The 17,036-nt window shown below is 38.2% G+C and overlaps 1 protein-coding gene across 5 annotated transcripts; it reads left to right on the top strand.

The window, feature by feature from the left end:
- Nucleotides 1-330: 330 nt before the first annotated feature.
- picalmb (phosphatidylinositol binding clathrin assembly protein b) lies at nucleotides 331-16,167 on the top strand. 5 transcript variants are annotated; one of them, XM_057351052.1, is made up of 24 exons: nucleotides 332-882; nucleotides 2,979-3,121; nucleotides 3,236-3,311; nucleotides 3,556-3,658; nucleotides 3,956-4,049; nucleotides 4,218-4,329; nucleotides 4,927-5,033; nucleotides 5,110-5,151; nucleotides 6,144-6,155; nucleotides 6,290-6,375; nucleotides 6,530-6,653; nucleotides 6,739-6,872; nucleotides 6,963-7,054; nucleotides 7,157-7,309; nucleotides 10,983-11,066; nucleotides 11,329-11,418; nucleotides 12,543-12,653; nucleotides 12,885-12,992; nucleotides 13,124-13,154; nucleotides 13,251-13,350; nucleotides 13,429-13,488; nucleotides 13,576-13,680; nucleotides 13,929-14,040; nucleotides 14,794-16,167. In XM_057351052.1, the coding sequence occupies exons 1-23, from the start codon at nucleotides 753-755 to the stop codon at nucleotides 14,019-14,021; spliced, it is 2,190 nt and encodes a 729-aa protein (XP_057207035.1). In that variant the 5' UTR covers nucleotides 332-752; the 3' UTR covers nucleotides 14,022-14,040; nucleotides 14,794-16,167. The 5 variants fall into 5 exon arrangements, with proteins under 5 accessions (XP_057207039.1, XP_057207035.1, XP_057207036.1 ...); XM_057351056.1 differs by lacking the exon at nucleotides 6,144-6,155 and having other exon boundaries at nucleotides 331-882; nucleotides 6,745-6,872; XM_057351053.1 differs by lacking the exons at nucleotides 10,983-11,066; nucleotides 11,329-11,418.
- The last annotated feature ends 869 nt before the right edge of the window (nucleotides 16,168-17,036 follow it).

Genomic DNA, 17,036 nt, shown 5'->3' with positions numbered 1-17,036 from the left:
AATGTTTTTATTGTGTTAGTAAGCTGTATTTTTTTAGTTACTATGGCTTAAATCAAAACAAACCAGCTGATTGATATTAATTGGAATGCACAATAAAAAAACATGATTTTTGAAAAAGTTTAAAAACGGAGTTCTCATTTCGGAAATAAACTCTTCTTACAAACTGTTAACTAAATTAAAATCCACAAGAAAAAACGAAAACTATTTATATGATAAAAAATTAAGAACTGAATTAGTAAATAAAAAAAACGGTGTCTACATGTGGAAATGCAAGCAAGTGCATTAATAACGAAAAAGGTGTGGGTGACTGTACCACTGTCTGATCCTGGATCAGCAGCATCAGCGGCCAGTGTGAGTGTCCTATATTCATCCAGCTCTCATGGAACGGCACAGGCCCGCCATTTCACTGAATGCCTTCGCTGCTTTCCAATCCTGATTACAGAAATAAAACCGACGGAGGTTAAACGGCGGGGTTAGTGTCGAGACAGGGATGAGAGACGAGCCACACAACCAGCCTTATAACAATTATAACAATGTAACGATTTCGCGGGAGATATTTAGTAACATCGTTTCTGGATTCACCATCGTCTCGATCTGCGGATAACTGTATTTCAGCATCTGCTTCAGACCGATCTTTGTCTCACATTTTGCGTTTGGTGGTCGACCGGGAACTGTGAGCGCAATTTAGTAGCATTGTGAATTGAAAAACGCGGAAATATTATTTGATCGCCGATCGCTGGAAAGCATTGAAGATGTCTGGGCAGAGCATTACAGACAGGATAACTGCCGCTCAGCACAGCGTTACAGGATCAGCCGTATCCAAAACAGTATGCAAAGCCACAACTCACGAAATCATGGGCCCGAAAAAGAAACACGTGGATTGTGAGTATAATCTGTTGTGAAGCTCATATTTAGCGCTGTGAATATGTGATGATGCGTCTTCTAACAGCGGTTGATTTGACTGTTGTGATTTTAGGTTGTTGTACAATGGGCAGGCCCTGGCTGTGCTAAGCTAACGTGCATAGATGAGCTTTTGGTTGTATTATTGGAAATACTTACTAAGCCATTCATTAAACAAACTCGCATGCGTTACTTCTGGAGCGTAACAGTTCTTTACAATCCATTTTATGTGTGTGTAACCAGTAACAAGCGTTTTGTGAGAGGTTTGTCATAAGGGTTGATCACAAGAATCTGATGATTTTATGATTTTTACGTTTTGTAGTGCTCAAATCTAGTTCCAGTATAGTTTATCAGAAGCTCATGCACACCTCCATAACACTGGCATACTATGGCGATTAGTGTTAGTTTATTATCATTATTGGGCAGATGATCACGTTTACATTAGTGTTTCTTATTCCATTGAGTCCAGGTTATATTATGGAAAGTGTTTTGTACGTGTTGTGTACAAATGTCAGATTTTCACTTGCATTTCATTCTTATCTGTGTTGCACAATATGCATTTGGCAGCATCTCAGAACAAGCTTGCAGGTGATGTCAGTGAATGGTTTGCATCTTAGAGAGGTTCTGGTAGACTGCCAGTCTAGTAAGTCTGTGTTTGAGAATAGATTTCAATTTATGTCTGTCTCAGGTCTGCAGATATTTGTCTTTGCTTTACTACACAAGCTATAGGAGTAATATGTTGACCTTTCAACTCTGTAAGGGGAATTTATTTACCTTTTTATCTACTATATAAATAAAAAATGACCTTTTTGTTATCTCATGCTCCATGATAACTTCCATAGCTCCATCATATGTTACTGATGGTTCTATCCACCAGCCAAAAATAAACAGCTAGTTTAGTCAGATAGATGTAGTTGTACTGGACCGTGTGAATGTTTCTGATGTCATCTTTTAAGGGCTTTTTCATTAGCAGTTGCGGTAAAATAATTTTGTATTGAATAAAGTTGGCAGTGTTTTGCAGGCAGCTCATAATCAACTGGCCAAAAAACCACACCATGAAATCTCAACCTTGTATCAATACAAACCTTGTATCTCCATATTTAGTGAAAATTTCGTAAATCATTCTTATTTTCATCCTTTATGTTTGTCACTGGCTTTTGCAAATATCTAACAATAAACAGTATGAAAAATTGCTTGTCAACTTTTACAACACAGTGTTGTTTACTTATTTAAAATGTACTGTGTATTTGTTTTTGGAACGACATTGACGATATTCAGAAATATTTTGAAGAAGCTCATCTGAATTTGATCATTCTGAAATTTTGTTTTGGGTTCTCTAAACATATTTGAATGTCTAAAAGCTTGACTAATCCCCTCTGAAGCAGTTCTCTCCATACTGTGTGCATATCTGGAGCATTTATCTCTTTAAAGAAGTTCTTGGATTTTTATGTTTGTGAGTGTGATGAGACTGTTTATCAGTCGGGTCATCAACCGCTAACATACCCATTTGGCTGAATAACAAAAGTGTTTCGCTGTATATATACTGTATATATATATATATATATTTAAATCAGTCGAGAACCTTGTCAATGAACGTGACACATTTCTGATTTAATATTATAGAGTTTGACGGATACACAGCCTTTGACATCAACAGCAAATGATTCAAGAAGCATTTTCTCCCATTTAAAAGTTGATAAGCCTATTTATGTAATTTTTTTAACTGTGCATGCATGGTTATATGGTTAGTTTAATTTCATTATTTGCATTTTGTGTTTGCATGTGACTTTGACTTATTTAGGGTCTAGTTCAGTTGTGTTTTTAAGAATGTGCCTCCATAAAGGATATTTGCACTATTGAAATAGTAGCGGGCTGTGAAATTTCTGTACTGTTACGTAATACAGAATAAAGCTCTTTATATATCTACAAAAGATTATTGAGTACTTCATATGTGCTCTCTCCACAAATTATTATTTTTGCCTTACTTTGTACCCCTCCCCCTTGATATAAATCTGCTTTATTGATTCAGTTTTGCTCTTTTTACCTGTAGTTAATGGAAAATTCTGTTTCTCTTGTAGATTTGATACATTGTACCAATGAGATGAATGTGAACATTCCTCAGCTGGCAGACTCTCTGTTCGAGAGGACCACCAACACCAGCTGGGTCGTGGTCTTCAAGTCCCTGATCACAACACATCACCTCATGGTGTACGGGAACGAGGTGCGTGGTCGTGACAGACCTGTCCGCTTGTGTTCCTTGAACATATTTATAAACATTCAGAGCAAAGACCTGAGAACGGTTTGTATTAAACATCATTTTAAATTTTCGTTACAGCGATTTATTCAGTACTTGGCTTCCAGGAACACATTATTCAACCTTAGTAATTTCCTGGACAAAAGTGGCCTGCAAGGTGAAGTGCTGTCCTCATTTATTTACAGAAGTCATTTCAATTCTCTCTTGACATTTTCCCTTTTAATGATTAGACTGTGTTTCACTATAATACATGTAACTATTCCCTAATGGTTGAATGTGTAATGTTTTCAGTGTTATAATACTTTCTATTATTTTATCTTCATAGGCAGAAATAAAACTAAGCAATTTGTAGTTTTGTAATTTTTATAATAACAGAGCTCAGTTTTATGTGTTCCCCTTAGGTTACGATATGTCAACATTCATTCGGAGGTACAGTCGATACCTGAATGAGAAAGCAGTTTCGTATCGACAGGTGGCATTTGACTTTACGAAAGTAAAGCGTGGGTAAGAAATTTGACTGAATCGTTCTTTATAAAACTTCTTTTAAAACCTGGAAATGAGTAGCTGGAAAGGTGTTTTTTCCTTCTTTGGTGTGTTATTGTTGCATTAAGTGCATTATGTAACTCAAACAGTGATTCATTTGAGCAGTAAATTATTCACTTGATACAGGTGGTAGGGATTTACGCAGGACTGGTTTTAAATTGCTTGAAGTGATTCCTGGGGATCATGCACTGAACCTTTATGTGCTGATCCCCTCCAATGTCATTTGACCCATTTTAAAATCAAACCTTTTTTCTTCAGTGTGGATGGAGTGATGAGAACCATGAACACAGAGAAGCTCCTTAAAACCATCCCCATTATACAGAACCAGATGGATGCGCTTCTTGACTTCAATGTAAGTTAGAGCTGAGGGAATGATGAATTTACATATACTGTACATGCCTTTGCTTATTGTTTGATATGCACTTTCTAAATAAGAATGAATGTATAATCTTCAGCTCTTTGGTAGATTTTACTTTGTATTCAATGTTTTAAAATTCAATAAATGTGTGTGTGTGCCCAGGTCAATGCCAATGAGCTCACCAATGGGGTTATCAATGCTGCATTTATGCTTCTCTTCAAAGACTCCATCCGACTTTTTGCTGCTTACAATGAGGGGATTATTAAATTACTGGGTAGGTCTTTCACAATAGTTTCTTCTCAGTTCTGAATTCTCTTTATAAATAAACTTATAAACTCTTTATGCCTAGAGTTATAAGACAAATACTGCAGACTTGAAGTAAAGATTAAACCTCAAAATTTGTTAAAGTGAGCGTCGGAGCTGTGCACGGTAATGCACATGCACTTTTCGAAATACTTCATTGTTTTGAGATTCCAGATTGATTGTTTATTTTGTTATATAATAAATTAATACTTACATTTATGCATTTTGTCAGACGCTTTTATCCAAAGTGACTAACATTGCATTATCCTATACATTTATACATAGGTATGTGCAATCCCCTGGGATCGAACCCACAACCTTGCGTTGTTAACGCAATGCTCTTCTTACCACTGAGCTACAGGAAAGCTACTTCACAATTCCTTTAGTAGAACGACACCCAGGTTCTTTACTAATAAAAAACGGAAGTGCGTTCTGCAAATTTTGTCTCTATATAAAACTTTACAGCTCATGGGATTACATAGATCTGCTGCAAATTAAACTGGTGGAATATGCAGAAATCTTCCAATGCTAATTGGAAATGCTATTTTTTGCTTGTCGTCATTCACAGAAAAGTACTTTGATATGAAGAAAGTACAGTGCAAAGAGGGTCTAGATATCTACAAGAAATTCCTCACCCGAATGACCCGGATTTCAGAGTTCCTCAAAGTGGCAGAGGTGAGATTCTCATCAGTTGCTGAAGATGCTTCATTAGGCGATGCTGTGTAACACATTTGTTGTTCTCATCTCACAGCAGGTGGGAATAGATCGTGGGGATATACCGGACTTGTCCCAGGTTTGTTGACACTTTTAATCCTGGCTTCCTTTAGTCTTTTAGCATTAGCTACTGTCCTGTTTTCCAAGACTGTTCTGTTTTCTTCTACAAATGCACTATTCTTAACTGCTAGCTGCATGGCATGCAGGTTTATAAGATGTGCATGTCACCAAAGGTTTCTCACTTTCATCATCTGAACTTTTCCCTGTCTACAGCAAATAAAGGTGTTTCTTGTGGGCTCAAAGAAATGTTGGGATTATCGATGATGGATATGTATTGACGACACCGTTATGAGTGTATTGACTCAAAATGAGTTTCACAGCAAATTCCAGAATCACAGTTTTTTGAAAGGGGATGTTTGTAAGATTTATGGTTTAGTTGGCACAATTAAAGGGACAGTTCACCAAAAAAATGAAAATTCTGTAAGTTACTCAGCCTTAAATTGTTCCAAAACTATTAAAAGCTTTGTTCTGTTAACACACACACAAAAAATATTTTGAAGAATGTGGGGAAACTAAACAGTTCTGGGGCACCATTAACAACCATAGTAGTTTTTCCCCTACTATGGAAGTCTATAGTGCCCCAGATCTGTGTGTTTACAAAGCTTCTTCTAAATATTTTTCTTAGTGTTCAAAAACAACGAAATTTACACAGGTTTGGAATAAATTGAGGTTATATAAATGATGACCGAATTTTCATTTTTGGGTGAACTATTCCTTTAAAAACAACAAAAAACAACTTGTATTGACACCAAACGTTTCTTGGGATTAAAGAAATCACATTAGGTGTCTGCATAGTGACCTACAAAGATCTTTCACATTCAACGGTATAAAACAGATTTACATAAAAAAACATGAAAGACCAAGCTAGCAATGTTGAACAAATGAAATCATAGCTACATGCATTATATAAGCAAATAGCTGTTTTGAAACTCGTGCAATAATTTTTCTGACCAAGACCACCTTTATATTCTGTATTTTCCCTTTATCTTTCCACCTTCTGTCCACCTTCAGTTTACAGTATGTGTAAGTACTCCTCTCTTCTGCACTCCTCTGCACTGTTTAATTCTTATTTTCAATCGAAATCGCTTACTCTCCTCTCATTGGTGTTTATGCAGTTAGGTCATCATTTCTGAGTGAATGTTTTTGCATCCCCTCAGGCCCCCAGCAGTCTTCTGGATGCCCTAGAGCAACATTTGGCTTCATTAGAAGGGAAAAAGGTGAAGGACTCCACCGCCGCCAGCAGGTGGGCCGATCATATGTCACGCTCGATGCTGAATACAAATGAATGTTACTGTAACATATGCAGAGGATTTATTTCATATTTGAGCAGTGTGTCTCAGTCGACTGAAGGTATGATTTTCTGAGGGAAACCCAGTTTATGCCTGTGGCTTTTGTAGGGCGAGCACACTCTCCAATGCCGTGTCATCTCTGGCCAACACTGGCATGTCTTTCACTAAAGTCGATGAAAGAGAAAAGCAGGCAGCTTTGGAGGAGGAGCAGGCACGTTTGAAGGCTCTTAAGGTGTGAGGCGTTTTCTTTAGTTCTCGTTTAAGGAAATTAATATGGATGTGTAATTCAGACATGGTTTATTTTTCTATTTTGACAGGAACAGAGGTTGAAGGAACTCTCGAAGCGACCTTCGTTCGCTACGACTGACACTTCTCCGGTCTTCACCACAGCGGCGAGCATCAGCACAGCTCCTGCCATAGATCTCTTCTCCACACCCAGCTGCTCCAATGGGTTAGCCAATCAATCGTTTCTGACGTGTTCATCTGTGGTTTTAGAGATATAACACAGCAAACTCTCACTCATTTTGTTTTCGATCCTCAGCGCATTGAAGATGGAGAGCGACCTCTTTGACCTGCAGACTAACTTTCAGCCGGGCGTGCAGCCCGGACCCTCGGTGGCCACTGCTTGGGGAGGTGAGATCTTTCACACGCACCCCTTGCATGCTAGATTCTGTGTTGACTCGAGTCTCGTTCTAACGTCCTCCTGTTCGACTCTTTCTCCTTATGCCTGCTCAGATCCTTTCTCTTCTTCTGAAGCTGTCGATGACTCCATTCCAAACCTAAACCCTTTCCTAACCAAACTTGTCGTTGATGGTGCTCATCTACCTGTTATGTCATCAGATGGTGTTAGTTTCTCTTCTAAGACGTCAGGTCATGAGATTTTCTGTGGTAAACACTCTTTAAGTTTCTTTCTTCCACCCATTGAAAGTGTTTTTTTTAATTAGTTGGAGTCGCTAAAAGTCTCTCGTTGTTTTGCATGTTTTGTGTTGTGTCGAATCAGGAATCCTGTGATTAAGTTCAGTCACATTGATTTTTTCAAAAAGTATTTTTATATGCAGGCACGGGTTCAAGTCGACCCTTGAGTAAAAATGCAGGCAGTAATTGCACTAAATTGGTGGACTATACAGTAGATGCTCCTGCAGTAAAGTCTGTGTTTATAAGCACACACAAAGATTTGTGTTCGCTGTGTTTAAAGGGGCTGTTCCAGTAATTACAGGTTTCTTTATTGAAAACTAAAATTAAGCAGAATTAGGTAGCATTAGACTAGAGGAACTGGAAATGTTTGTTGGTTATATAAAAAACAAACCCTGCGTCCGAAATCGAGTACTGTGATACAGAGGTTGCGCTAGACTTTTTTTTTGTCCTAAAAAATCCGTCATAATCTGTTTTTACCGGTCACTATGGTGCAAGGGGATATTACGTGCCAATTAGCATGTACGTGACGTCATCGCGATGTACATGCGTTCTTTGAACTTAATTACTGTATTTTAATACCCAATGAAGCAGAAGTTGTTTACATATTTAATGTTTCTGTTGTCAGAAATAAAATACTAATTACAGACAAATGTTCATGTCCAGTCAGTAACAATGACATGTGCTTGTAAACGCTGTTTTGTAATAATTCATTTATTCACTTATAAGTAACTTTAAGCTGTTGTTAGGTCATGAAAGGAGAAGATGCAGGGAGACTTTGTTTCCACTCACTGAAAGTTAGGTTTATCCAAAACGACGCTAGTCCTATCGCACTCTGAAGGAAAAAAGTCCTGCACCACTTGTTTGTGCGCGCTGTGTGTATGAGAGCACGCGACGAGAGGGTCTGATTGAATGACAGATGCACGCTTTGCAGAATCAGATCCACAAACAACGTTAGATATCACTGTGTAAAAATGCAAAAAGTTTTTCAGTTCATTTTGAAACTATGGCGAAACAAATTAGACGGTGGTGGGCGTCATAGTCGTCTTGTTTATACACGCCTCTGTCTCCGCACCGCGACTCACCGCTGATCCCGCGTGGGTTTTCCAGAATGGACGAGTCGTTACACGAGACGTACACGTCCCTTCGCGTCCCTACGATCAAGTTCTAATGAAAGGAAATCATTGGATGCTACTAACTCGACAAAAAGGGGAATTACAAACTGACCTCATTGTAATCCGTCAAAATGACGGACGGCCTTCAGATTTTTCCGTCATTGGTATAAAAAATCCAGTATAAAAGAGAATAAAAGAGAATTTTCGGTTAACGCGACCTCCTCTGTGATGGTAAAGACTGAATTAGATGAAGTACTTACTTATTGACCATCAAATCATTCATTTATGTGTAGTATGTGTGTATGCAGTATATTTCGGACGTACTATATTTGCAATGTTTTCATTGTCACGTGACCTGTGAGCAGCTACAAAAATAATTTACTCAGATGTTGTTAAACAAGTACAGTTTAACCATAAGGATAATGTTTCTTGGTACCTATAACACAATTTTCCGGTGTTTTTAATTTATTTAAAAATTGGGTTCTCAGGGGGTAGAATAGTATCAAGCTGATGCATACTGAAAAGGAAGCAGTAGACTATATGGGTATTTTCACATACTGTTTGATTTTTAGTAGTATGGAAGTAGGCGATTTGGGACGGAGGGAAGATGATGTAGCGTCCTGTATAGATTACCAAATTTCTACCATTGAAAATTAGTTCATATACCATGGAAACAAACCATAGTTACTGTTAAAGAATGCACAGTATGTTATACAATAGTGTATAGTGTAACATTATTTACAAAAATAAAAGTTTATAATGCTATAGTGTGCCATTCAAAATTGACGCCTTAAAGTACCCCTGTCGTGAAAATCACATTTTAATGTGGTTTATGTTGATGTGGTGTTTTAATATGCTTTATCACAAACCACATGCAAATTTATCTGTCAACGCTAATTGCTATTGAGTATTTTCTTCTTAAAACTGCAGTTTACAACAGACAGTCTCAAAAACACAGTTTAAATCGCCCACTTTTCTACATCACAAATGTTGTAATGTGTCACGTCACACAGTTGACCGAGTGGATCAGGTAGAAACTGGTTCGAGGCAGAGACTCATTTTCGTCCACACTAGCGTTTCCCAAACGCTGCCCATCCACACTAAACATCTGAAAACAGTTACATCCATGTACTGCGCATGAGTAAAATTTGTGTCATTTCTGTCAGGCATTTATTTACTTTCTGCATTATTATGTTGTGCCAATGTGGAGCAAAGACACAGATTTTTAAATAGACGGACAATGAGGTAACTTGGAGATGTTGCTGCGGGTAAGCTGCAAAAGCGAAAGTGAAACTTAACCACTACCAAACAATAACTGCGAGTAATTAAATATTTCGTCTACTAAAATGCAATCTAAAGTATGCATGAACTGACATTAATGCTATCAAACAGGAGAGCAGCCGAAACAACGTCACATGAAGAAAAATGCGTCATCGATTTTTAAACCCCTCCATTTTCCTCATCCACACTACAACGAGAAAAAGGCGTTTTCAAATGTATCCACTTTCGAGTACGTTTTCGAAGAGCTCTGTTTTCGTTTACAAAAACGCCATCTCAGTGTGGATGAAAGGCCAAAACGGAGAGAAAAAAATGTGTGGACAGGGTCTTAAGCAATACGTTTAAGCTGTTTTAGAGCATGAAGAAATTTTCGCAGTAATGTTTTTTAAATACACTGTAAGAATGGTAATATTCCAGCAGCTTGAGTGCCAGGAAAAAACATTTATTTTTTGTAAAGTACAATTACATGTTTCTACGTTATTTGACATGTGACTTGTACATTTGCAGTCTATAGTCATACCCAAGCGATTTTCAATGGCGATGAGCCGAGTGAACCTGCAAATTCACTCCCTGACACAGATGGCGCTTGATGAAAAACAGAAAAACCCCGGTACACAAGGTGGCGCTGCGCAACTTTATGCTTCTGACACTCGCTTGTCACACAGAAGAATTCATCTTGCTTCCTCTACGTCAATGTGTGCTCGGCAAGACCGTTTTGCGCTTAAGCGCCACCAAGTTGTGTTTTACTGTGAATTCAGCAGCTTCAGGCATCAATCTCATTTGTTCGGCCAGTTTTTAACGCGGCGCGGCAAACCAAAAAAAGCAAGCCTGGAGCATTTTTTTTAAATGACGTTTTTACGCCTGCCGTTTTGCGCGTCGGTGTGCACACTCACATTGGCGCCCTTTATTTAGTCAAGAGGCGTTAAACGTCAACGATAAACGCAATCGATTATCGTTCCGGTGTGGACGAGCCTTATTTCTGTAGTTTGACTTTTTAGTATTTAAAAAATACATGAAAATTCTGTAAAAACTGGTTAAACTATTTTTTACAGTGCATGTCATTTTGATTATCAAAGTATCATTTAAAATGTATTTAAAATACAGCGGGACTTTTAAGACCCTTCAGTATTGCCGAATTTACATTCGAAACGTTTTCATTGTGGTTCCAACTGCCATAAAGTTGTAAATGCTTAAAATGTTTAGTAGTTAAGCTATAAAGCTATAAGTGAATGATTGTCTTTCCTTTTTTACCATAGATCAGTACAATCCCTTTATTGATTCAAGTTCATCTATATCAACCAATTACAAACGCACTGTGCGGATAGAGCACTTAATCCCAGGTACCACGATGGCAAACCATCCCACCTATGTTTCCCGTCTCTCAGGAAACATAGCGACACTGATGCAGTGTACAGAGAGAGCACATGACTAACCTGAGTGTCCCTATTGGATGATGTTTGCCCTGTCTCATGCCTTTTGTATAGTCTCAATATAGCTGTTTAATACGCTTTCTACTAATCTCTCTATATCTTTGTGCCTTTTATATGTCAGTTTAACATTGTAATGCTCGCTGTGTTTCTCCTTTTCCTGCCTGCCTGTCAGACTCATTCGGTCAACCGTCTATGCTCCAGCATCTCCCAAACCCCTCTCCCTTTCTGTCTGAGCCCTCAAGTGTAGCAGGCCTATTCAGAGGTAGGGAGCCTGTGGCTAGAGATTTGCCTTGCATGGCTCTGACCCCTCATTGTGATCAGTGTTTTTCTATTCTGTCACTCCCTCTCGTGCATCGTGTGCAATATTGAAAAACAGCAGCTAGTTGCAACAAACCGCTCAAAGTGTTAGGCAGTATGTGCACTCCTTTTGAATCAAATCTATTAACTTAGCATTGCTAGCACCATACTTTACCAGTTGAGCTACAGGAAAGAGTTTGTTGCAACTGGACACATATCTTTAAAATCTGCCAGCAAATTATAAACAAGTACTGTGAGGTAAACCATGTGAATGTCTACAGTTTACTTTCTGCTTCTTTGATCATGTGACTATTGGCATTAGTCAATTTATTTGCACCACATGACATTAACATCTGCTGTTATTGTCTATTGTTGTAACTTGTGTAATGGTACTGTATCTAGGGCTGTCACGATTATGAAATTCGTGCATGCATACGTGTCTTTTGCGTGTCTTATAAATTCGCATTTATAATACGTCCGTCTAAGCGGCCAACGCCTCCGTTACGGCCCCATACGTTAGCGGCAAACGTGACCTTTACAGCCACATACGTTAGCGGCTACCACCTCCGTTCCGGCCCCATACGTTAGCGGCCCACCGGGAAAACGCCCGGTACGCCAGATGGCCAGTCCGCCCCTGGTTTAGGCTTTTACCTGTCAATAATACAACCGCCTAATACTTGTAAATTGATCAGGAGTGAATTGAAGCCACCATTAAAATGCTATCCGTCATAGAAAAGCTTCTAGTCTGTTTTTTTTCTCACTTGCAAGACTACAATAAAAGTTTACTTCTATGTTAATGAGATTTTGGTAGACTGGTTTTCACACATAATAATATTAAATTGTACTGCAGGTTATTTTTATGGTATAAGCTTTAGTTTTTTTTAAAGTGATTGTGTTGTGGTGGTACATTTTACAAGTATTACCATGCTTTAGTTACAATATATACAATAAAATGCACTACAGCTCCCCCTAGTGTCTTCTGTAGAGATGTGCAATAATTGAAACCATTGCGATGAGGTCAAACAATCGCGAATCGTGACAGCCCTAACTGTATCTATAAGTTTAAATGACTTTTTGTGTCTTTCGAAGGGTATGGAGCTCCACAGATGCCTCCTCCACAAAGCTCAGGGGAGCTGCGTGTTGACTTTGAGTCGGTTTTTGGTACTAAAGCTGCTTCATCCAATAGCCTGGATACAGATGGTAAAGACAATTTAGTCACTATCATCACTTAAGAAGTACTTGAAATCTTGTCTAAGGCTATTTATTATGTAATTCCTTTAAAATATATTCCCTAAATATTTTTAGCTTGATATTTATAGGTATTTTTAGAATATTTTTTCGTCGTTATTATGTCTATGTCCAGCACGTTGAATGACCGCGTGTATGAAATGTGCACAAGACATAAGCTTGCGTTGTCTGTCTTCATCGCAGCAGGGATTCTGAAGCCCTCTGTGGCCGGTTCAAGTCAGTCCTCCAATCAGCATCCAGAGAAACTGGTATCAGATGATCTGGATTCTTCCCTGGCCAACCTTGTTGGAAGTAAATTTGAATTATTCGAAGCTTTTCAAATCTGTGGTTTCAATAGCGGTTTACTTGAATCAAGATGTAATGTGTCGTTAATCTATTATGTCTCACTATGTGAAACTTACCCCTATAAAATTACTTTACAGATCTGGGTATTGGAAATGGTACCACTAAAAAGTAAGTCTTGATCTTAGATATTCTCATTTGTACAGATTAAACCAGCTTCTTATACTCTGGTTTTATATTCATTTTCGTCACCCGCGTTTCTCAAAGCGATATCCACTGGAGCCAACCGGGAGAGAAAAAATTAACTGGCGGAATGAACTGGCAACCCAAAACTGCTCCGTCTACCACGTGGAACCCTGTTTCTATGGTAAAAATGTACCTTGATGCAACACAATAAAACTTAATTCAGTTTTCTTGTTCTCATTAGTTCTCCTCTGTTTTGTAGCCACCATCTATCGTGGCTTTCCCTGCTACAACACCTACAGGAATGATGGGATATGGCATGGTTAGTAAAACCTGTGAGCTGTTAGAACATCTTGATGTCAAGAAAAAGTTAAAATTGTATGTTTTATAAATCTATGTGTTTATGTAGCCTCCACAGCTGCCCTCCATGACAATGATGACCCAGCCCACCATGATGTACACACAACCGGTCATGAGGCCATCCAACCCTTTCGGATCAATGTCCAGTGCACAGGTAACGTCCGGCTTGACACGTGCAATGTCTCAAACTGCAAACGTAAACTAACGTACGTTACGTCTTTCTTGTGATGAACGTGGCTTTTTATTAACACTCTTCCAAAATCATGGTCCATTGTGTTATGATGGCCATGGGACAGAGATCTCCTTCCCAAAGTGCAGATCGTTCCTGTTCTCCACTGTGTGTGCTTTTCCCTGTCATTCCAACCTCTTTCCTTTCTCACAATGTTGTTCTCTCTGAATTAGCCATCTGCTGCCTCTAGCCCTTCCAGTCAGAGCCCTCTCAGAGCCCCAGGACAAGACCCCTTTGCACAGCTCTCTCTCAAGGATTTCTTGTAGAGCTTCGTCTTTTGTCTAGGTACCGCATGCGTTTGTGCTCGTGGACGGTCTTGCATGCATTTGCATGACTCGTGTACTCTGTTTTAACCTTCGGCTTGTGCAAGACATAGACCATATGTGTAATGTTTAAGTTTGGTGATGGTCAGTGAACAGCGTGCTAAGAAATGTTTCAAGGTTGGTTTTACATGGTGTCCTAACCAGGGTCAACACAATAAAGCAACAAGTGATTTGAAATGATGAAACACTTTTTTATGTACATTAAATCTGATTTTTTGTGTAACCCAAGCAATGAAAATTAATAAGTATAGTTTTATAGCCCTACCTACTGAAATATCTTTGTTTCAAAGGTTCGCTGTTTATCTCTGTTATTGCATTGCATCACACAACATTTTTTATTTCAATCATGTCAATCCTGTTTAGGACACTGGGTAAACAATTTTCCTTGTTATTTGAGGAAAATAATTGCAATCTTGTAATTGCAATCTTTTATTCAAACTTGCCCCGCCTCTGAAACAACTTTCTTTTTTTGTTGACATCACCAAGCCCTTCTGTTTTTCTTTTCCTGTTGACATCACCAAGCCCTTCTGTTTTTTTTAGTTTTGTACTTTTCACTATTTTACTTTTTTTTTTAATGCCCCGTTTCCCTTATAGCCTATACTTCACATTGCAGAAGTAAAACGAAAACAGTTCCTGTTTATTTTCATGCTATTTTATAAAAAGCTAAGAGAGAAACCGTTGATTTTCCTTTCTTTTCATCTTTTTTTCCCCCCAGATGCAGTTTATGTAACAAAATAAAGTTGCGCCCCGATGTCAACCCATTAAGCTCTGTCCTCTGTGCTGGGATGCTCTTCAGAGGACCAATCCCACAACATACTCCACGTCAAAGATGTAAATCAAGTGTGTTGAAAGACTGGGAGCATACTGCAATCATTTCGTAATTTGTTTAAGATGTCAAGTGATGCTGCTGTTCAACCCATAAAGGGATTCCTCATGCATTTTATAATCCGTTAAGATAGGTGAGGGCATTGAGAGACTTTGATATTTTGTGTTTTAAGATGCGGTAGTTTGATTTCCCGGCTAGAATCTGTTTTCTTTAACCGTGAGCGTCTGGCGAGAGATAACATGGTGAAAGTTGACCTAAATCACAGTATAACTCGGCATCTGATCTAGTAAGTGTTATAATATAGTAACAGTAAGTTTGTTTTATATTTGATCTTTTAGTTTTGACTTTAATTGTATTCACCAGTAGACATTTATTGCGTGTCTTTTGTATTTATTTATGATTAATGCCTAAAAAAATGAAACGGGAGAGTTTATGAATTACATTTGGGAAAAAACTATCAATAATTCAACATTGTTCATGGGTGTTGGATTGTACAATGAAGGTTAGAATTTTACAACAGCTATTATGTGAAAAAATACACCTGTAAGCTAAATGATAGAGCACTAACTATTCTCTAAGTTTAATGTCTAGAACAACTTCCCGTAGATTAAATGTGTGCAGCCCAAGGCTATTGGGAGGGTAATCATTAGTGAATGGGTTTTCTATATATACTGTGCTTAGGGGTTTTGCAATGAGATATTTGTTGGGGTAAAAAAAGCACTTCATCTGTGACTGTGAAGTGTTGCACTTTGAAAGGGATGTGTTCTGCATTATGCATGGCATGCCATCATTGTCACACAGACCATTAGACATGGCTGCCCCTGATCTGAATGTTAAGATTTGCCCTCATGTTTCAGACTTCTTGTCAAATAAACACCCTGCTCTCCAAAGTCCAGGAATACTGGATGCGCGCCGGCTGCTCCTTTAGATATTGGTGATGGATGGGGTTATTGATATCACTGTAAATTTGTAAAGTAAAATAAAAGAATCGTTGATTGGGAGAAGGGTTGAGCACTGTTGATCGGTGCTTTTATGTATATAAACGTATGTCACGTAGGCAGTTTGTCCAGGGGTTGGCTGAGAATGGTTTGAAATATGAAAGCAATTCAATCAAATCTGAAACCTACGTTTTACCGAAGAATTTCTGTGTCGTCCTCACGGATCATTTTTTGTTTATGTATTTAAAAGATGTAAGAAGTTAGTGAACTCTTTCTTTTTTTCAAATAAAATGCAGCTTCCACAGATCCTGTCATTGTTTCACAATCTGACTTTGTAGCATTTATGTCAAGTTTTAGTTCCTTCAAGTCAATAAGACATGCTATTACTGCAATTTAGAAGTTAATCTATCAAGTAACCAGAAATAGCAGTTTACTACAGGCTAAATTACAAATTATTAGTAGTTATTTAATCTACAAAATATGAGTGAAACATAATCGAGATGAAAAAGAAAGCTAAGAGTTATTATTATTTATGAAGTTAGATATTTAGATCATTCTGCTTGTGTTAGTCTTATCTACTGATTTCAAGACCTCACTCCTACTTGTTAAACATAAAGGTTAAACTTGTTTTAACATAAACTTGATCGGCTAATTTTTTTCTGAAAGTCCTAGTGTCATCATCACAATGCACGTGGATTTATTTTTCAAATTTACAAGTTGAACCTTTAACTTTTTTTCATTATTTTGATAAGAAACGCTATTACTATGAAACCATAATTAAATTGAGTACATTGAGCATAGGGACGCGACAAACTAGAACGCAAACAGCTTGTTACGACTCGACGCTCACGTAACGTTTGTGATTGGTCTACCGTATGTTGACGTTACGGCTCATTTCCTCCAACCTGCTCGAGCGTCGATTACAGTGTGGATGTGGCGTTTTCTTTGGCGCGTCAGAGACGCTCGTGAACTTCTGATACTGAACTTCTGCTGCGGTAACAAGGTGAGCATAAAACATTTTATATAAACACAGACGTGCGGTTATGGTTCTGATTTATTAACGAGCATCGGCACGTTTTTTTTCAAAGAAATGTACGTTGCGGCAATCAGGTGATCTACAGTAAAGCGAAAATAGGCTACATTAAAATTACTGGTACTGGACCATTTACGCTGTATTTTTAATAGTGCTAAATT

The sequence above is a fragment of the Triplophysa rosa genome, linkage group LG14, assembly GCF_024868665.1.
Source record: "Triplophysa rosa linkage group LG14, Trosa_1v2, whole genome shotgun sequence".
NCBI classification, from domain to species: domain Eukaryota; kingdom Metazoa; phylum Chordata; class Actinopteri; order Cypriniformes; family Nemacheilidae; genus Triplophysa; species Triplophysa rosa.
Note: the sequence above shows the minus strand (reverse complement) of the source record. Positions and strands in the feature narration are given on the sequence as shown.